Below are 22061 nucleotides of genomic sequence, written 5' to 3' on the forward strand. Positions count from 1 at the left end.
GTTTGGAGGAGTTTGTGGGTTTAGCTTTGTGCATGCTGAGTATACTTCCTGCTCCCAGTGCCTGCCTTTCTCTTTTCTTTTCTTTTCTTTCTTTCTTTCTTTCTTTCTTTCTTTCTTTCTTTCTTTCTTTCTTTCTTTCTTTCTTTCTTTCTTTCTTCTTTCTGTACTTGTGCCATTATAGTGATCCTCCCTCGTTTCTACACGCCCCATACAAAGCCACTGCCACTAAGAAGCCAGTAGGTGTCATCAATGACCAAGAAAAGATGAATTCCCTTCTTAGCTCAGATCTGGTTTGATACTTCACTTTAGCTATTCCTAGTCTCATATATGAGAACCTAAAGATTGAAATTTTATTTAAATAACAAATCAGAATAATAGAAGTGATTCATTTAAAAATAATAGAAGTGAATTTATATAACTAATGTATATCAGATTTCCAATGGACAAGTTTTAGAAGATATTTAATAGTTACATAAATACTCATTGCTATTTACTTAAGAGTGCTTCCCTAGTTCCATTTAAAAAGCATTGTTATTAAAACCCTACATACGCTGACAACCACATCACACATTATTGTATTTACTTCAACAATTAAGCATAATTTAGAACACTCAAGAGGGTATTTACCATCACTTTTACTCTTTTCATTGTTCTTCCTTCCTTCCTTCCTGATGTTCAAAGATCATATCCTGTTTAGAGAATTCCCTTTAACCATTCTTTATGTCAGCTACAATTTCTCTTCGCTTTTCTTTATCCAAGAATGTTAGTTTCCTTTTCATTCCTGAAGAATGAAAAGATACGGAATTCTGGTTTGGCTTTTTTTTTTTTAAGCACTTGAGAAATATTGTTCCACTTCCTTCTGTGGTTTCTGATGGGAAATCCACTGTCACTAGAATGTGTTTCCCTGTTGGTAAATCTAAGTGTTATTTCTCACTGCTTTCAAGAAATGTGTGTTTAGTTTTTGTACTTGTCCTTGGGCATGGATTTCTTGGGTTTACCCTGTTTAAGGTTTGCTCAGCTTCTTGAACTGTAGGATTGTGTCCTTTGCCAAACTTGGGGATATTTTTTGCCGTTATTTTCTTGAACACTTTCCTAGCTCCAGACTCTTTTCTAGGACTCTGATGACATGAATGTGAGATCTTTTGTTATAGTCCCACCGGTTCCTGAGGCTCTGTTTACTTTTTTCCATCGATTTTATCTTAGTTGTTCAGAATGCATAATTTCTATTTTCCTATCTTCAAGTTCACTGATTCTTTTCTCTCTTTTTTATTCAGCATTTGAGTCTGTCCAGCGAGTTGTGTGTTTGTGCACATGTGTGTTTTTAACTGTGGTTATTATATTTTTCAGTTCTAGAATTTCCACTAGGTTCTTCATTTTATCTTCTATTTCTTTGTTGAGATTTCCTTATTTCTTTCTTAACACTTTGTAATTTCTTCTGTATTTTACATTTTTTCAGACATGTCTGTAGTTGCTTACTGAAGTATTTTTCAGTGTCTGCTTTAAAATGCTTGTCAGGTAATTCCAACATTTGTGTCATCTCAGTGTTGGTGTCTGTTGATTGTCTTTTCGCATTCAAGTTGAGATTTTCCTGATTCGTGGTATGATGAGTGGTTTTTTTTTTTTCTTATTGGATCTTAGACATTATGGGTGTTAGGAGTTTCTGGATCTTATTTTAATTTTCACTTTGGCATGCCTCTGACACCATGCTGTCAAGGGAAGGTGGTGCCACCTCACTACTCCAAGTGAGAATGGAAGTCCAGGTTCCCCACTTGGCTTCTGTTCACACCCCTGGGGGAACAGTGTACTTCCTGACTTCAGGGCCCTAGTAGAAGTTCAGGCTCCTCACTAGGCCTCCATTGACAGCACTCACTGAGTCATTCCTCAGGACCTATGATCCCTAGCCAGTCTGCTTTCATGTTTCCTTATTGGGCATTACTTATAAAATAAAAATAAGGCGGGGCACCTGGGTGGCTCAGTGGGTTAAAGCCTCTGCCTTCGGCTCAGGTTGTGATCCCAGGGTCCTGGGATCGAGCCCCGCATCGGGCTCTCTGTTCGGCGGGGAGCCTACTTCCTCCTCCCTCTCTGCCTGCCTCTCTGCCTACTTGTGATCTCTCTCTGTCAAATAAATAAATAAAATCTTTAAAAAAAATAAAAAATAAAAATAAAAAAAATAAAAATAAGGCTTGTAAATTTCATTATATCAAATTTTACATCAAAAAGTAAATAAATAATAAACTCGAGTTATAATATGCATGCTAAGTTAGGGAGAAGTTTACTAATGCCTGCAGGTTTCAGTGCATCAAAAAATGAGATGGGGAAGCCTGGGTGGCTCAGTGGGTTACGTGTCTGACTCTTGATTTCAGCTCAGGTCTTGATCTTAGGGTCCTGGGTTCAGGCCCCATGTTGGGCTCCAGCCTTCTTCTTCTTTTTTTTTTTTTTTAAAGATTTTATTTATTTATTTGACAGACAGAGATTACAAGTAGGCAGAGAGGCAGGCACAGAGAGAGAGGAGGAAGCAGGCTCCCCGCTCATGCGGGGCTTGATCCCAGGACCCTGGGATCATGACCTGAGCTGAAGGCAGAGGCTTTAACCCACTGAGCCACCCAGGCGCCCTGGGCTCCAACCTTCTTAAAAAAAAATAAAATAAAAAATAAGATGAATTGAAGGATGGATAGATGATAGATGATATATGTGTTAAAGCGACTATAGTAAAATGTTAATGGTAGAATCTAGGCGATGAGTATAAGGGAGTTCACCTTATGTTTCTTTTAACTTGTCTGATATGTTTGAAATACCATTGTGTATTTCACCCTTTTGAAAAAATAAATTGACAACCCTTCAGTACCCATTAAGAAATGATACATCAACTGATTACTCATCTGTTTTGCCAATAATAAGAGAAATAGAACACAAGTCTAAATCTCATATTTAGAATCTTTCTTATTTTGGAACATTATAATTTTCCAATTTGTTTACTTGTTTCCCTTTATATCAGTTTTATACTCCATCTTATTTTTATTGGAATTAGCAGTATTTTTTAAAATATGAACTATTTCGGGCACCTAGGTGGCTCAGACGGTTAGGTATCTGCCTTCGGCTTGGGTTAGGGTCCTGGGATTGAGTCCTGCATCTGGCTCCCTGCTTGGAAAGGAGCCTGCTTCTCCCTCTCCTCTGCCTCCCTGTGCTTGTGCTCTCTCTCTCTTCTGTCAAATAAATAAATAAAATCTTTTTTTAAAAAATAAACTATTTCAATATAGCAGTGTGCAAAGAATGACATAACAGACACCCATGGCCTTATCACCTAGTTCTGTTGAAGCCCCGCAGTTTGTAATATATACTCTGAGTTTTAAAACAAAAAAATAAGTGCTTTCTGCTCAATTTTTCTGTAAGCTTAAGACTTCTCTTTAAAAATAGTCTATTAATTGGGGCGCCTGGGTGGCTCAGTGGGTTAAAGCCTCTGCCTTCAGCTCAGGTCATGATCCCAGGGTCCTGGGATCAAGCCCCGCATTGGGCTCTCTGCTCAGCAGGGAGCCTGCTTCCCTTCTTCTCCCTCTGCCTGTCTCTTTGCCTACTTGTGATCTCTGTCTTTCAAATAAATAAAATCTTTAAAAAAAAATTTTTTTTAAGTAGTCTATTAATTTAAAAATAAATGCTGCAAGTATGATTGAAACCCTCAGTATACCCCTCCCACATCCTTTTGCTTTCCTCAAACTTCCATATGGGTAACCCCTATCCTGAACTTTATTTTATTAATTTTATACAGCCTAATTTTTAGTATTCTCATGCCTTATAAAATGGCATCATTTCCTTGTATCCTCTGCAACTTTCTTTTTTCTGTTTTCTGTTTTTAATCTGTGTGTGGTCCATTGAAGTATTCACCTTACATTTGAGTGCTACTCCGTCTCTAACCACCACTCCTTTATGTTTGGAGCAGAGCAGCTATGTTAAAGCATAAATTCAGCGTGCCATCTTCACTGGGAGTCCTTATGTATTCTTAATGCAGTTTACTAAGCGGAAGTTCTAAACTTTTTGAGTCCTTGATTACCTCATTCTTTGAGTTCTGGTTTTATGCAGGAAACAGAGAGATTCTAAGCCAGTCATTCACCCTGTCTAGCTGCAATTTTCTCAAATGTATGATGAGGTATTTGGACTAAGTCCTCTTTAGCTCTCAGCATCTGTAAATCAAGAAAGATATAAAATTGTCAAGTAGAAGAAGCTACTCCTGAATCAAAATCAGAATTCTCCAAGTTGGAAAGAGAAAAGCAGAGATAGTGTGAGATCTCAGTTTCAATGATTGCAAAGGACTTTTTGATTATAAGAAGTGGGAAACACTTCCTGAAAAACTATGAGGTAACTTAGAGTGGATAAGATACAGTCTTATACTGAATACCAGGTAATAATCAAAACAAGTTTGTACTCCAAGAGTTCAGGCTGAGAATATATATTGTTTTAGGAAGAGTTTAAATAAATTCCTATATATATTAGTTTATATATATATACATATATATTATATATGTGTATATATAATATATATTTATATATATATGTATATGTATATATTTATGTATGTATATGAAAGAAATGAGGGCTTTCTTTTTTGGAAAACAACTCTGCTGCCCACAAGATAATCCTAGTTGCCTACCAACAGGGACATAGAGGGCAGTGATTTGAATCTGAACTCATGGGATTCATAAGTAGAAACTATGTCTACTTATTTTTTAAAAGATTTTATTTATTTATTTGAGAGAGAGAGCATGAGAAGGAGGAGGGTAGAGGGAGGGAGCCGGATGCGGGACTCAATCTCAGGACTCCAGGATCATGAACTGAGCTGAAGGCAGTCACTTAACCAACTGAGCCACCCAGGTGCCCCTATCTACTTATTTTTAAAGCTTAGTTTTAACAGTGCTATACTAAAATACTGTTACCTAAAATAAAAATTGTAGGGGCACTTGGCTGGCTCAGTTAGAAGAGTATGCAACTTTGGGGGCACCTGGGTGGTTCAGTGGGTTAAACCTCTGCCTTTGGGTTGGGTCATGAGGGTCATGATCTCAGGGTTGGGCTCTCTGCTCAGCAGGGAGCCTGCTTCCCCCTCTCTCCCTGCCTGCCTCTCTGCCTACTTGCGATCTCTCTCTCTCTCTCTGTCAAATAAATAAATAAAATCTGAAAAAAAAAAAAAAGAAGAGCATGCAACTTTTGATCCTGGCGTCATGAGTTTAAGCCTCATATTGGGTGTAGAGATTACTTAAAATAAATGGATAAAGTTAAATAAAATAAAACAAAAATTTTATGTTTTCTATTTCTTTGGAAGATGGCAATTTTAGCCATATTTTTGTGGAATTTGAACTCTTCAGTTTTTGCTTCTTTTGTATTTCATTGCTTTTTGTACGTTGTAGGACTGACTTCTCACAGTAGCATTTTACAAGAGATAAGTCTCAGGAAGATTGTAACGTATTTGGCTGGAGATCTTGAAGAAAACTGAGGCTGTATATCTGGGCTATTATCAGCATTATCTGTCCTTAGTTGCAGGGTGATGGGCTACCATAAAACGCTCTTCTGGGTCACATTTCTTAAAAGGTCATTTGTATCTGGAATTTCACTTCCTTTTCTGATAAACCTGTTCCAGATAGTAAGTATTCCACTTACTATAATTTATTACTAGTGCCAGATCTGAGTCTGAATTTATCAGTTCTTTTGTTATTTTATAAATTAGTGCCACAACAGCTTTTTGTTACTCTTTTTTAAAGTTCTGTATGTCCTTGATGTAAAAAAAAACAGTCACAGAGTTGCACAAACTAAGAAGTGAAAGAACCCCCTGGAGGCCCTACGCTCCACACAGTATGTGGCCTGTTCAGTGTTAACTGTTTGGGATGTAGAAGTGGTGACCAGTTTGGGTTTTTTTCTTTTTAAATTATTTTAAATTTTATTTATTTTAGATGGCAGGGGGAGGGACAGGGGGAGATGGAGAAAAATCTTCAAGCAGACCATCCCCACCCAAGCATGGAACTCAGGGCTTGATTCCAGGATCCTACGATCATGACCCAACCCCAAATCAGAAGTCAGACGCCTAACCTACCCAGCCGGCCAGGCACCCCTAGAAGTGAGGATGTTTTAGAGTGCTCTCTACAACATCATCTCTAATAAGGAAATCTCATTTCAGGTTCTGAGCAATATCCACACAGTCAGAGCCACATGGCAACCTAAAAAGCCCAAAACATGGAACTTTTCTCCCCAGGTAAGGAATCTGCTAAGGGAATGGAATGAAACGTGAACATCTTTTACCTGTTAAGTGATATACAGTTAATTTCTGAAGCAAAGCTGTCCATGTGTATCCCTGAAATAACGTATTTATGTTAAGCACAGAATATATGGGGCCAGATTTGAATCTTTAGATTAATATTCTTTGAAGACTTTCATAAAAATTACTTTTGTTTCTGACTCATCAGAGTAATAATTCCTATGAATCATCTCATTCCGTGGATTTCGGGGTTCAATTCTAGGAAATGCCCCCTGATGAAAATGAAAACAGAGAGGTAAATTTAGGAAGTGTTTTTCACAAGTGAAATCAATCGTGCTAATGAAAGCTGGGCTTTCTTCAGATAAAATCAAGGGTGACGCCCGGGGCTGGTACATTATATCCAGGCACTGTCAAACCTGGAACAAAAAAAAGACTGGAATGAGGTTAGGTGACTTCAAACCTCAGAGTCTCTATGACGTAGATGTACGTGAACATGAAGATTTGATATCTGGATGTTCTTGTTATAATATTGTCTCTGGTTTATTTTACTTTACTTTTTTCCTACCTCTAAAGTTTCATGACTTTAGTATTCATTTCCCATAACTAATTCCCTTGGGGCACTGCACCCTAAAAATCCTCCTTGAACCTTTCTCTTACTGCAGTTGAAGATCTTCAAGCAGTAGGGGTTCAAAGAGAGGGCACAAGGCATAGAGGAGGCCCAGCCACCCGGCGTGTGTGCTGCACGTGCCCACGCTTGCCTGTCGCACATCTCCTGAAAGTCCAGTTTGATCTAAGTGCCCTACTGCTTGTATCTTGGCACAACGCCTCACAGTTCTGATGGTGCATCTCTGTGTATGTGAAGCATTTAGGGTTGAATTTTCTAATTTTTTTCTGGATGTAAAAACAAACTGTTTGGAAGAATAAATATTAAGAAATTGTTCCTTTTTGAGGGAAATTAAGCATCTGTTAGGTGCAAGACATTCTTCCTAGGCACTGTGGGAACTTACATGTTGGTAGAGAAGAAACATATATGGCTATAATAACAATAGCCTGTGTTTATGGAGCTGTGTCCACGTGCCAGGCATGGTGGTAGGGCCTCCTGGGCATGATGTATGATCTCATTTAATCCTTAGAATAGCCCTGTGGGGGTGGGGTGTGTTGATAACCACCACAAGGGCAAAATGTCATGGTTGCGGGACTCCCAAGGGTTGTGAAAGCGCAGGGGAGGGTGACCTTAATTCCAATCCTCAGGCTCAGGGAAGGTTTTGTAGAAGAGAAACCAGACTTTGAGGTCTGGGGAGGATTTTATAGGCAAGAGAGGGGTGTGGTTGTTCAGAGAGAGGAAAAGGAATGAGCGAAAGAGAAAGGAAAGGAAAATTTGCAAGGCACACCTTGGAAAAGTTGAGCAAATGTGTGTATGAAGTCTTCAATTTTGGTTCTGTTTACAAAAAACAAGGATTAATATAAATATCTTATTATATATGCAAACTATTTTTATAACACCTCTGCGGACTTAGGTACTGTATGTGTTTCACACTGGCCTCTCTTCTCACCAAAGAGTGGATGAAGATAAAGGTATTTCCCTCAACACAAAACTTAAATTTTTTTTTTTAAATTTTATTTATTTATTTATTTGACAGACAGAGATCACAAGTAGTCAGAGAGGCAGGCAGAGAATGGGAGAGGAGGAAGCAGGCTCCCTGCTGAGCAGAGAGCCCGATGTGGGGCTCGATCCCAGGACCCTGAGATCATGATCTGAGCAGAAGGCAGATGCTTCCACTGGATATTTTTTCCTGTTTTGTCAAAGATTATTTGACCATAGAGTTGAGGGTCCATATTTGGGCTCTCTACTCTGTTCCACTGGTCCATGTGTCTGTTTTTATGCCAGTACCATGCTGTCTTGGTGATCACAGCTTTGTAGTAAAGCTTGAAATCGGGTAACGTGATGCCACCAGTTTTATTTTTGTTTTTCAACATTTCCTTAGCAATTCGGGGTCTCTTCTGATTCCATACAAATTTTAGTATTATTTGCTCCAGCTCTTTGAAAAATACTGGTGGAATTTTGATTGGAATGGCATTAAAAGTATAGATTGCTCTGGGCAGTATAGACATTTTAACGATGTTTATTCTTCCCATCCAAGAGCATGGAATGGTCTTCCATCTTTTTGTGTCTTCTTCAATTTCTTTTAGGAGTGTTCTGTAGTTCCTCGAGTACAGATCTTTAACCTCTTTGGTTAGGTTTATTCCGAGGTATCTTATGGTTTTTGGTGCTATAGTAAATGGAATCGATTCTCTAATTTGCCTTTCTGTATTTTCATTGTTAGTGTATAAGAAAGCCACTGATTTCTGGACATTGACTTTGTATCCTGCTACATTACTGAATTGCTGTATGAGTTCTAGTAGTTTGGAGGTGGAGTCTTTCGGGTTTTCCATATAAAGAATCATGTCGTCTGCGAAGAGAGAGAGTTTGACTTCTTCCTTGCCAATCTGGATACCTTTTATTTCTCTTTGTTGTCTGATTGCTGTTGCTAGGACTTCTAATACTATGTTGAACAAGAGTGGTGAGAGTGGGCATCCTTGTCGTGTTCCTGATCTCAATGGGAAGGCTGCAAGCTTTTTCCCATTGAGGATGATATTTGCTGTGGGTTTTTCATAGATAGATTTGATGAAGTTCAGGAATGTTCCCTCTATCCCTATACTTTGAAGCGTTTTAATCAGGAACGGATGCTGGATTTTGTCAAAAGCTTTTTCTGCATCAATGGAGAGGATCATGTGGTTCTTCTCTCTTCTCTTATTGATTTGTTCTATCACATTGATTGATTTGCGAATGTTGAACCCCAATGTTTATAGCAGCAATGGCCACGGTCGCCAAACTGTGGAAAGAACCAAGATGCCCTTCAGCGGATGAATGGATAAGGAAGATGTGGTCCATATACACTATGGAGTATTATGCCTCCATCAGAAAGGACGAATACCCAACTTTTGTAGCAACATGGACAGGACTGGAAGAGATTATGCTGAGTGAAATAAGTCAAACAGAGAAAGTCAAGTATCATATGGTTTCACTTATTGGTGGAGCATAACAAATAATATAGAGGACAAGGGTAGATGGAGAGGAGAAGGGAGTTGAGGGAAATTGGAAGGGGAGGTGAACCATGAGAGACTATGGACTCTGAAAAACAACCTGAGGGTTTTGAAGGGGCGGGGTGGGAGGGTGGGGGAACCAGGTGGTGGGTATTAGGGAGGGCACAGATTGCATGGAGCACTGGGTGTGGTGAAAAAACAATGAATACTGTTACGCTGAAAATAAATAAAAAATTTAAAAAAAAAAAAAAAAAAAAAGAAGGCAGATGCTTAACCCACTGAGCCACCCAGGTGCCCAAAACTTAAATTTTTTTAACGTAAAATTATTGGTGTGGATGGGTCCCATCCATCTGCTCTCTGTTTCCTTTAAAAGGACCATAATTATGATGCAAAGGTATAAACTATGCACAAATGAGTAGAGCTGAAACCTCCCTCCCATTTTAAATTTTTATTCGTAACTTCGTTTTCTTTATTGTTCCAGGTTACTGGCATCTTGCCTTGCTTGCTCGATGGCGATTGTTTTATCAGATCCAATTCTTCATCTCCAGATCTTGGAATATTATTTGAACTTGGAATTTCTTATATTCGCAATGTATGTCAGTTGAAAGATAAAGCTTTCTAACGTATCAGTGAAAGGGAAGTTAAAAAAAAAGTCTATATTTACAAGTAAAATAATTGAGGCTTTTATGTGTAATAAAATTTTAATCTCTTGAGGAATGGGAATTGTGGTTCTAGTTTATACATAGTGCTGCTTTCTCAGTAGCACTTACAATAAAAGTATATTTGTTTATATGTATAGCTTGAGGGAACTTCAGTGCTTTTAAAGAATGAAGATTTGAAAAGGATGAGACTTTGCAGAAAGTGATGAGAGAGGTTCAGTGGCACTCCCACGGTGTTTTACCTCTGTCCTAGAGGGTCGGGGTATACTTAACCTTGTGACTGACAGCTCTAATTAAGGGACCTGTCAGAGTGGTAATTTTTATAAAGGGAGCACCAGAAAATTGGATTAACTCATGTCATATAAACAATTGAACCAGGAGGGTCTGTGATAGTTATTTTTATTTTATTAAGTCTTTTGTTTTAATTCCAGTATAATTAACATACAGTGTTGTATTAGTTTCAGGCATACAATATAGTGATTCAGAGTTCTATACGTTGTTCAGTGCTCGGCATGATAAATGTGCTCTTAATCATCTTCACCTACTTGACGTGATAGTAATTAAATGTCTCCACATTCTAATAATACCTTACTAGGTGTAGTATATATGCTTGGCCTCAAGGTGACCCAGAAAACCAACCGCTATTATATTAATACTATTACACCATCCTTTCATTTCTTTAAGGCAGATGCACCCATCTGTGTTATGGATGGTTAGGACAGGAGAGGGGAGCAGGGCCCCAAGCAAGTCCCCAGTGGCCTTCAGTAGGTAGAGATAAAGCTCTGATGGATGATTAAAAAATTAAAAATGATTTAATCTTTGCATTCTATCTCTCACTGAGACAAAGCTGCATAGTCCCATGTAGTACTGATGTGGTTTAGATCATTCCACAGAATGTTTATATCATTCAAGAAACAAACTGCTAGTTGCCACATTGTCAGGTTTAAGGGATTTTCTTTTTCTTTTTTTTTTTTTTTTTTAGATTTTATGTATTTATTGGAGAGACAGAGATCATAAGCAAGCAGAGAGGCAGGCAGAGAGAGAGGAGGAAGCAGGCTCCCCACAAAGCAGAGAGCCCCATGTGGGGCTCAATCCCAGGATGCTGGGACCACGACCCAAGCAGAAGACAGAGGCTTTAACCCACTGAGACACCCAGGTGCCCCGGGATTTTCAAAAGTAATTTGACAAGATAGGATTTTCACTTTACATACTACCTTTGCCATCTGGCCGGCAAGGAAAACGGGACCCACTGTGTTTCACTTTATTTTCTTGTGAAGAATTTTTTAGTCCTAGAAGTGAATGCTAATTTTGTTCCCTTTAAAGGACTTGGTATGTGCTTTTAAATTTGACTGGTTCACATATTAAGTTTTGTATGCCTGTTTATTTCTTAGTCAACTGGTGAAAGAGGAGAACTAAGTTGTGGCTGGGTGTTTCTTAAGCTTTTCGATGCTAGTGGAATTCCTATTCCAGCGAAGTAAGTTTCCTATATATTCCTTCCAAATGAATAATTTTGTAGAAATTCATTATTTAGAATCTGGATATGTCAGGTTTGCAGAGTGTATAATGAGTTAACATTTCAAAAACTTGGGGGAGAGGTTTTAATGTTCTTTGAGTGATATATGAAAACAGCATGAACAGGGTCATCTTAAAGAGGAAGAAATGCCACTTACAGAATAGGTATTTTAAAAGATGTTTACCCAGGGGGCCCTGGGTGGTTCAATCATTTGAGCATCCATCCGACTTGGTTGTGGCACAGGTCATGAACTCAGGGTGGTGAGACTGAGCCCTGCATCTGGCTTTGCTCTGAGCGTGGAGCCTGCTTGGGATTCTCTGTCTCCCTCTCCCTCTCCCTCTCCCTCTGTTCCTCTCCCACCCCTGCTCACTCCCTCGCGCACTCTCTCTCTCTCTCTTTCAAAAACAAACAAACAAACAAATAATAAAAGTTGTTTACTCTCTGCTGGAAATGTTTTTCAGTAATTTTCTATGGTATTAGCACATTTCACAGTGCTGAAACAGAACCTGATTCTCTCCAAAGAGTGGGAAAGCTAAGTCCAGGCTCCCCAGGTCCTTTGTGACTCTACCTTTCTCCTATAGGTGATACACTGAAATTGTAATGGCAGTCCCTGTAAATGAGTTTGGTTTTTTTTTTACAAGTGTCAGACTTTTTTTTTTTTTGTAAGATTTTTATTTATTTATTTGGCAGAGAGAGACACAATGAGAGAGGGAACAGAAGCAGAGGGAGTGAGAGAGGGAGAAGCAGGCTTCCGGCTGAGCAGGGAGCCCGATATGGGGCTCGATCCCAGGACCCTGGGATCATGACCTGAGCTGAAGGCAGACGCTTAACGACTGAGCCACCCAGGTGGCCCCCTGTAAATGAATTTAAAATTTAAAACCAAAAGGCAGACAGGTACCAAATATCCGTGTTATATACATAATGGTCAGATTTTTATCCATCATATAAAATGGGTTCTCAAAAATGAGTAAGAAAAAGTTCAAGTTTTTAAATGGGCATACACAAAAAATCTAAGTCTAAGATATAAACAAGAAATTCACAGAGGAGATACACGTGGGCAGTCATCAGGATGGTAATTAAGATCCAAGGTTTGGAAGTATACCATTCAGGGCTTGCCCCCTGGCTCTGTCTGTGTAACTGTAAGCCAGGTTCCAGGTTTCTTGCCTGCAAGCCCCAATTTCCTCTCTTCAGAATGGGAGATTTTAAAAGTTCCTAACCCTAAGGGTTATTATGAGGATTGATTTAGATATGTTCCCTGCCTTCTATAACTTATGCTTACACCACAGGGGTGGGCATGGCCTCTTTACTACAGGGAGAGGTGAAAGTCCAGACTCCACTTGTCTTGCTCCGACATCATCCCTGTGAGAGGGGGAGGGGCACACCCTCCCAGAATGTAAAAGTCCAGACTGCTTGTGATTTAAATTTGTCTTGTTTTGTTTTGTTTTTAAGAATGTCTAGAGTTTTTAACTGTACCTAGTGGGAGGGAAAAGGATGTCTACTCTATCTTTCCAAAAGGGAAGTCACAGCTATTTTTCTATGTGAGGTAGAAGCCCATGTATTGATACAGAAACATTTCCAGTGTATATTATTATATGGAAAAAGCAAGTTACAGAATAGTATGTGTACTGTGGCTCCACTTTTGTTCATGAAAAACTGTATTCGTCTGCATATGTGGGCAGGCCTGTGTAAAGTATTCCCAGAGGTTGCCACTGAGGAACAGAACTAGGGAGGTAACACAGTGGGATTGAAGAGGGCTTTTATCTTCTACTTTCTATACTTAAGTAATATGCAACTTTGAAAGAAAATGTATCCATTTTGAGATTTACTGTGTATATATATTTGTTTGCATTTGCGTAGAAAAAGGTAGGGCAAGGGCCTTACCAGACTAGAGGGGATGTGGGAAGGGATGTTTTAGGGGTTTTTTTGGTTTGAGTTTGTTTTTTTTTTTTAAGGTTTTATTTATTTATTTGAGAGAGAGCAAGAGCAGAGGAAGGAGCAGGGGAAAAGGGAAAAGCAGACTCACCACCAGGCAGGGAGCCTGACTCCACTAGGCCGATCCCAGGACCCTGAGATCATGACCTGAGCGGAAGGCAGACGCTGAACTGACTGAGCTACCCAGGCGCCCCTGTTTTGTTTTTTTACTTACCATTTCTATGCTATTTAAACATTTGAAAAATATATTTAAAATACATCATTAATACATTCATTAAGGTAAGTCATTAAAATCAAAGCACTTTAATGGCCTCAATTATTTTTTCTCATTTTAATGGGGAAATGTATTTTCTACAGTTCAAGGATAAGAAAAAAACTTTATTTAGAGGAATCAAGAACTTTTCATTCTCATTTACCAATGAGACAAATAAATGTCTGGGCATGTTATCTGTGCTAAAAAAATATTTCACTACTGAATTCATTGTTTCAAAATGGAAACATGTGTTTTTTGCTATTCTTTCATAGAACATATGAACTCTTCTTGAATGGTGGCACCCCTTATGAAAAAGGTGTTGAAGTGGACCCTTCCATATCCAGAAGAGGTACAACTATTAGGCATTGCTTTCTCTCCTTTCCTGAAAAAGTACACAGAATATGCATCAGCAAAGTGAGCTATATTCTAATAAATATAACATTCTTCACTTGAATTCACATTTTAAAAATAAGTCATTTGACAGTAAAATCCTAATTATTTTTATGTAAGTGTTTCTTTTCTTGGTAGCATATACAAGACTCTAATGTAGGAAATTGGAAAGCATGAGGACTGTTCATTAACGCTTCTCCTTGAACACTGGGCTGATACTTGCAACTGGCGTGGAATTAATGACATAGACTAATTCCCAGGTTGCCTGTTGCTGGGTTAAAAGATGGAGACATTTCAGGGGTGCCTGGGTGGCTCAGTGGGTTAAAGCCTCTGCCTTCAGCTCAGGTCATGATCCCAGGGTCCTGGGATCGAGCCCCGCATCAGGCTCTCTACTCAGCGGAGAGCCTGCTTCCTCCTCTCTCTCTCTCTCTCTCTCTGCCTGCCTCTCTGCCTACTTGTGATCTCTGTCTGTCAAATAGATAAATAAAATCTTAAAAAAAAAAAAGATGTAGGCATTTCAAATTGTGGTATACGTGCCGAGTTACCTTCCACAAATATTGAACACCTTTTAATACATTCATTGGCCAGGCACTGTACTAGATAATGGGAAAATGGAGAGTAAGACAGATACGATCCTTGCCTTGCAGAGCTCAGCTCCTGACAGATTTTGGACTCTCCTTGTTTCATGACTTAGAACACATAGCATTGTTGCCACCCTGGCGATGCCAGCCCCACCTTCTTGGAACAGGAAAGGGTTGGGGACCTGGGAAGCAGTTGGATCTACCTTGAGTTGGGTGTGCTTTTTTTTTATTTTAATTTTTTTAGGATTTTATTTATTTATTTGACAGAGACAGGGAAAGAGGGAATACAAGCAGGGGGAGTGGGAGAGGGAGAAGCAGGCTTCCCACTGAGCAGGGAGCCCGATGCAGGGCTCAATCCCAGGACCCTGAGATCATGACCTAAGTCCTGGGATCATGACCTGAGCGGAAGGCAGACAATTAATGACTGAGCTACCCAAGTGCTCCTGCGGGCATGCTTTTAAAACTCCCTTTTTCCCTTTATAAAATCTGGCAGCAATGCTGTCGATGCATCTGGTGTAGTGGTAGCTCCAGGGGCCAGTCAGATACCCTTAGGGAGGCCGGGAGGCTTTAATGCCATGCCTTATCTTATCAGCTCAATCAGGGTATGTGAGGGACTCCTCCTTTTCATACAGTTATGATTTTTTTTACCCCAAATCTTTGTTTTATTGTAAAAAGTATGTTGTTTTATTATACTCACCGTTTCAAGCACTTCAAGTTTTGACATTTATTTTTGATTTTTTTTAAAGCACATGGGAGTGTTTTCCATCAGATGATGACAATGAGAAGGCAGCCTCAACTCCTAGTAAAACTGAGATCTTTGAACAGAAGATCAAGAGACTTGCTGAGGTTGGTACCCACTTACCTGGCCAATGAACTTGAGGTCCTTCAGCATTTATAGACCATCTCTGCTTTCGGCTTCTCCTCCTGTATGGTCATCTTTTTTTGGTTAGTTTTTTCCTCTTTAATTCATCTGCCAAGGATCAGAAGAGAAATGGAATAGTAGGAAAATTCAAATCAGCTTACTCTTTTGTTTACTAGTTAACTCAAGTGATACATTTGGTCAGAAATAGTAGAGAAACTTGGCTTATTTGAGCTTGACAACCATGATCCTATCGTCAGGGAATTTTTTTTTTTTAATATCAGGTTAGTTGAGGTATATTTTACATGCAATAAAACTTACCTTTTTAGGTTTACAGTTCTCTGAGTCTTGACCAATGTATACAGTCATGTAACTACCACCACAACCAAGATGGAGAACATTCCCTTCACTCTAAACAGCTGTGTCCTTTGTGGTCAGCTCCTCAGCCTCAGCCTCAGGCAGCCACTCATCTGTCTTCTTTCCCAGCCACTTGGTTTTTGTTTTTCAGTTTTCACTTTTTAGTTTCAGAGGTAGAGTTTAGTGATTTATCAGCTGCATAGAACTATGCTCATCACAGGCTCATCACATCATGTGCCCTTTTTTTTTTTTAAAGATTTTATTTATCTGACAGATAGAGATCACAAGTAGGCTGAGAGGCAGGCAGAGAGAGAGAGGGAAGCAGGCTCCCCAACGAGTAGAGAGCCCAATGTGGGGCTTGATCCCAGGACCCCGGGATCATGACCCGAGCTGAAGGCAGAGGCTTTAACCCACTGAGCCACCCAGGCACCCCTCATGTGCCCTCTTTAATGCCTGTCCCCCAGTTACCCCCGATCCCCCTTCCCACCTCCCTTCCAGCAACCCTCAGTTTGTTTCCTGTAGTTAAGAGTCTCTCATGGTTGTCTCCCTTTCTGATTTTGTCTTATTTTTTTCCCCTCCCTTCCCCTATAATCCTCTGTTTTGTTTCCTAAATTCCACATATGAGTGAAATCATACGATAATTGCCTTTCTCTGATTGACTTATTTTGCTTAGCATAATACCCCCTAGTTCTTTTCATGTTGTTGCAAATGGTAAGATTCCATTTTCTGATGGCAGAGCAATATTCCATTGTATATACATATATACCACATCTTTTTTTTTGTTTTAATTTAATTTTTTTTCAGTGTTCTAAAATTCATTGTTTATGTACCACACCCAAACACACCACATCTTCTTTATCCATTCATCTGTCAATGAACATCTGGGCTCTTTCCATAGTTTGGCTATTGTGGACATTGCTGCTATAAGCATTGGGGTGCAGGTGCCCCTTTCAATCAGCGATAAATGCCCAGTAGTGCAATTCCTGGGTCATAAGAGAGCTCTATTTTTAACCTTTGAGGACCCTCCATACTGTTTCCCACAGTGGCTGGACAGTTTTCATTCCCACCAACAATGCAAAAGGATTCCCCTTTCTCCACATCCTTACCAACATCTGCCATTTCCTGAGTTGGTAACTTTAGACATTCTGACCTGTGTGAGGTGGTGTCTCATTGTGGTTTTGATTTGTATTTCCCTGGTGCCAAGTGATGCTGAACATTTTTTCAGGTGTCTATTGGCCATTTGTATTCCAAGCAGTTTTGCCTTTTCCAGAATGTCATACAAATGGAGTCATTCAGTATATAGCCTACTGAGTCTGCCTGCCTTCACCCAGCATACTGCTGCGCTGGAGGGTCATCCATGCCATTGCATGTAGGAGAAGTAGTTGTTCTTTGTTCTAAATAGTATTCCATTTGATGGATAGACCATGATGCATGTGTGCATTCACTAAGTGATAGACATCTGGGTTGTTTCTGAGTTTGGGCATTTATGTATAAAGCCACTCTAAATATTTACATATGAGTTTTTTGTGTGTGACCATCTGACTTTATTTCTCAGAGATGTAAATACCTAGGAGCAGGATTGCTGGGTCATCTCATGTCCTTCTAATTTTATAAGAAACTGCCAAACTGTTTTCCAAAGTGGCTATAGCATTTTACACTCCCAGCAGTAATGTATGAAAGTTCCAATTAATCATATTCTTGGTATTATCTATTTTTTTTCTATTATGGCAATTTTAGTAAGTGAGCAATGGTATCTCATGGTGGTTTTAATTTGCATTTTCTTTAGGGAGCTTTTTAAAATTTATTTTACTTTTTAGTCAATTTTCTCTTATTGATTTATAGAGCTCTTTTTAGATTTTTTTTAATGCTGGTATAATTAACATACAGTGCTACATCCATCTCAGGTGTATAATATAGTGATTTAACACTTCCATACATTCCATACATCATGATAAATGTACTCTTAATCCCCTTCACCTATTGCAAGGAACTTTTACACTAGTAGGTTCCCAGATCTATCACCTTCCAACTCCATAGCCTCTTGAACAAGTTATTTAACTATCTTTCTCAGGATCCCAATGTCTCCATCTTTAAATGGGCATAATAATATCTACTCCGTGAAGCTATAATGAGGTTCAATGAAAAGAAAGTATATAAAACACCTAGATTGTTTTTATAGGATATGGCACAGAGTAAAACACTAAGTGTTAGCTGTAATTATTTACTATTATTATCATATGTATAGATAAATGTAAATATAATTCCAGGTCCATGGTACAATATATCATAAAATTGGTTTAAATGAAGATGGGCTCTGTAGCTGGTAAGATCAGGAGGGATTTGAAACAGGCTTTGAAGGATGGGAGAGATGTGCACATGTGAAGATAGGAAGCTATGGAGGAAAGGAACCTAAGTATAGAGGGCATATGGTGGACAAGACGGGTGGAAGGGAAGAGCAGGGCCTGGGAACAAAAACTGATGAAGTTGACCTGTCCCACCATGACCTGATTCTTGCTTGCTGATTACCAAGAAACAGAGTAATAGACAAAAACTTGACATAGCCTCCTGAGTTGTTGCTTTTCTCATTCTGGATCATGATCCTAGTTTCCATATTCCTTGTTCTTATATCTGATACTGAAATGTGTTTTATAATTCTAGTATTGACAATTAAATCTTTCAATAACCATTAATAATGTGTTCATGGATATTATTCATTCTCTTGACTGTCCTTCCCCTCACCCCCGGATGTTTATAGCACTTGCAAATTCCCTTTTTTGGCCAGTATTTCCTTGGAAAATTGTTATTTTTCAAGATTTAAAAAAAAGAAGCACAGTAACAGTCTTTGTAAAAGAAAAGCCAAAATCCTGTTTGACTTCATTCTTCCTGCTTCTTCAGCCTCCCACTCCTCATCTCATTGGTAAGCTTCCAAGAGTCCCCAAGTACTCCCAAGTGTGTCTTTCAAGCACAGATCTTAATAGCGTTGCTTTGCCCCCAAATACTGGTTCCAAGACACTTTTACAATCAAGAGATCAGATTTGTCTGGGCTATACACAGGTCAGGTAGGCAGGCCCTTGCTTCCAAAGCAGTGAATGTTCTGTATGCTGATTCTTTTTTTTTTTTCCGACAGACAGAGATCACAAGTAAGCAGAGAGACAGGCAGAGAGAGGTGGGGAAGCAGGCTCCCTGCTGAGCAGAGAGCCCGATGCGGGGCTCAATCCCAGGACCCTGGGATCATGACCTGAGCCGAAGGCAGAGGCTTTAAACCACTGAGGCACCTAGGCGCCCCTGTATGCTGGTTCTCAGAGAGGGGTCCCGAGTCCTTGCCCTCCAGACCCCAGGAACCAAGGTGCTTGTTTGATCACAGTACACACTAGGTACCCGAAAAATGTTTGCTGAAGAATTTCTAAGTGGAAATCTTCCTGCTAGGTAAAAGTGTACTTCTTAGGACCTCTGTTCTGCCTCCTGCTGTCCCTAACATCCCTGTACCTTGTCTTGGTGTGTGCTCTTTTCTCCTCCTACAGCCCAGAGGGGGACCTGAGCATTGCCACTCTACTTCGCGTGATCCAGAAATGTGTATGCCTGGGTTGGGGCTACTCTCTGGTGCAGCCTAGGCTGGGGCTGGCTCTCACAAAGACCAGGCCATGGGCACAGAGAATCCAGAGCCCCATGCCTCCCTGCAGAGCCCAGGTGCTGTGATGTGAGGGCTGTGCTGTGGGTCCAGAGTGAGAGACTGGACACCAGCATGGGTGTTTTGGGGCATCTCTGCCCTGAGCCTGCACACCCTGGAGGTGACCCATCTCAGTCCCCTCCCCACCCCTGACTGCCACCTTCAAGTGGCTGGGAGAGGAGGGCAAATAATGGTACCAGCAGCCCTCCTCCTCTCCTTCAAAAGTACATCCCACCTGTCTCCCCATCCTCCTTTGCTCAAGAACTTCACCTTTGTTTGGCCAGAGTCCTCTGCTTCAAGGAGAAAGAACAGAGGCATTTAACATTATGCCAAGTGACATACAACAATGCGCAGACCCAAGGGTGGGAAGCCCAGTGAGAGTTTGCCTCCCGCCCATTTTTCCCCATACCCTTGCTAGCTGGCTTATACTAACCTCTCACCAGCCAGCAGTCTTGCCTGTGCATACCTTTGGATATCCAGAGACCCTCAAAAATGCAAATTAACCCATGTAGACTTGTCTCCTTTCCAAAGAAATAGCACCAGAATCCTGCCCGTGGGACTGCTTTCGTGGAGACAGTTGTAATCATGGTGACCCTCTCAGCATGAGATCAAAGAGGGAGCAAAGAGATCCTTCAGTTTCCCCAAGACTTGCCATTCTGATTTTGGAGGTATTTTTCAACGGGGTTTTTTACCCTGATGTGATTTGGCCAAGGCATGCTTTTAAGCCCCAGATGAGGGAAAGTGCTGAATTTTGACCCAGACTCCCAGTGCATGAGTTCAGAATCCCAAAAAATACCAGTCTGTAGAAGTAGGCTGTGTGCATATGTATGAATTTGCCATAAACCTGTTTGTTTGTCTTTGCCTTTTATGATGTCTCCCATTTTTTTTCTCTTTCACTTCCATTGTATTGTTTCTAAAAATAAATGAGGTAATCCTGTTACTAGCCTGGGGCCCATGATTACATTCACGGCACTTCCGCCATCAGCGTTTGCTGGTGTATCTGTGAGATCAGTAAGAAGCACATTTTTACTTCTTCAACAGAGCCAACCTCAGGAGCCCAGAACTTTCTGGTCATCTTAGATGTGGGAAATTCAGAGGATGTCCCTAAAAAAAACTAATAAAGTGCAGCAGCCCTGCCTCATGTCAAAGGAAGGGAGCGCCCAGGCTGTGGGAGGAACGAAGGCGTCTACCGCAGGCTGGCAACGATGGCAGCCAGACCGAACAGGCGGGTCTGTGAGAGGAGAGGGAAAAATGGAAGGAAGGTTACACCCCTTCCTCTAACAAAATCACTGGCTATTCTTCAGCATGAGCCATGGTTTGGGCATGCAGCTAAAACACTGCCCAAAATGGCCATAGACCAGAGGGCAGGATGTGGAACAAACCTTAGGAATCACAGCTGAGCCCTCAGCAGGCACGTGGTGGCCTCAGGGGAGCCTAACTGATCCTCCACGGCCAGACTTTGAAATCCAGGTCAGACACAAGACCAGCATCATAGCAGCAGTGGAAAACGATTTCTAACTTTGTGTACCACATGCCCTATATGAACGGCAGAGAAGCTGTCTGGCATTTTTTAGACGTTTCTAGAAGTGCAGGGATTAAGAAGTGGTCGAGGATATTTACAAAACTCGGTGAAACTACACCTGGGGAATCCATTGCTCTTGCATCACCATGGGGATTGCATTCATTCTGTTCTCTTCCAACCTCTTCCAGGGCAGGAAGCCTGACCATTACCTCTGTGACCAATGATCCCTTCTAAAATACTTATTCTGGGGGCACCTGGGTGGCTCAGTCGGTTAAGTGGCTGCCTTCAGCTCAGGTCATGATCCCAGGGTTCTGGGATCAAGTCCCACATTGGGCTCCTTGTTCAGCGGGGAGCCTGCTTCTCTCTCTCCCTCTGCCTGCTTATGTTCTCTCTCTCTCTCTGTGTCAAAAAAAAAAAGTCTTTAAAAAAAATAATAAAATACTTATTCTGGAAATTAAAATAAAGGATTCATTTACAAAAGTTGAAAGTCTCTTTTTTAACTTTTGGTGGATTTCTTAGTCTTCCTCCTTGATTAAGCACATGGTTTGCAAGGTTTTCAAGATCTCCTGTGTGGTCATTCTTCATGCTTAATGACAGAGTTCATGTATTTCCAAAAATAATACTTAGAAAATGTATATTTAGAATGATTCAAGACAATTTCTTGAGTATCTTCTAACTTTAGATCTTGTGCTCAGTGTATTTGCAGGAGGCATTTAGCATGTGTCTTGTGTCAGGATTTTCAAACACTCACTTGTCATGTTTCCAGATTATTATTTCTGAAATAATATTGAAATTTTGGTTCTATTTTTATAAAAATATTTTCTTCTTTTTGATGCTGTTGTGTATGGAACTGGTTGTAATTTTCTTTTCACATTGTTCTTTATTAGTGTATAGAAACATGACTAATATTTGTATGCTAATTCTATATTCTTCAGCTTTGCTGAATTTGTTTATTTGAACAGTTTTTTTGTGGAATCTTTAGAGTTTTCCATATATAAGACCATGTTGT

General features: G+C 40.1%; 1 protein-coding gene across 2 annotated transcripts in view; it reads left to right on the plus strand.

Moving 5' to 3' along the window:
* The window catches only part of NPHP1 (nephrocystin 1), a 66187-nt gene that overhangs the window by 26420 nt on the left and 17706 nt on the right, over positions 1-22061 (plus strand). For both annotated transcript variants that reach the window (XM_080812791.1, XM_080812792.1), the window contains exons 12-16: positions 6158-6232; positions 9801-9911; positions 11370-11452; positions 13949-14025; positions 15394-15493. In XM_080812791.1, coding sequence (XP_080668917.1) covers positions 6158-6232; positions 9801-9911; positions 11370-11452; positions 13949-14025; positions 15394-15493 — 446 coding nt within the window. The remainder of the gene's footprint in view (positions 1-6157; positions 6233-9800; positions 9912-11369; positions 11453-13948; positions 14026-15393; positions 15494-22061) is intronic.

Source organism: Martes martes, assembly GCF_963455335.1.
Source record: "Martes martes genome assembly, chromosome: 9".
In the NCBI taxonomy this organism is placed as follows: domain Eukaryota; kingdom Metazoa; phylum Chordata; class Mammalia; order Carnivora; family Mustelidae; genus Martes; species Martes martes.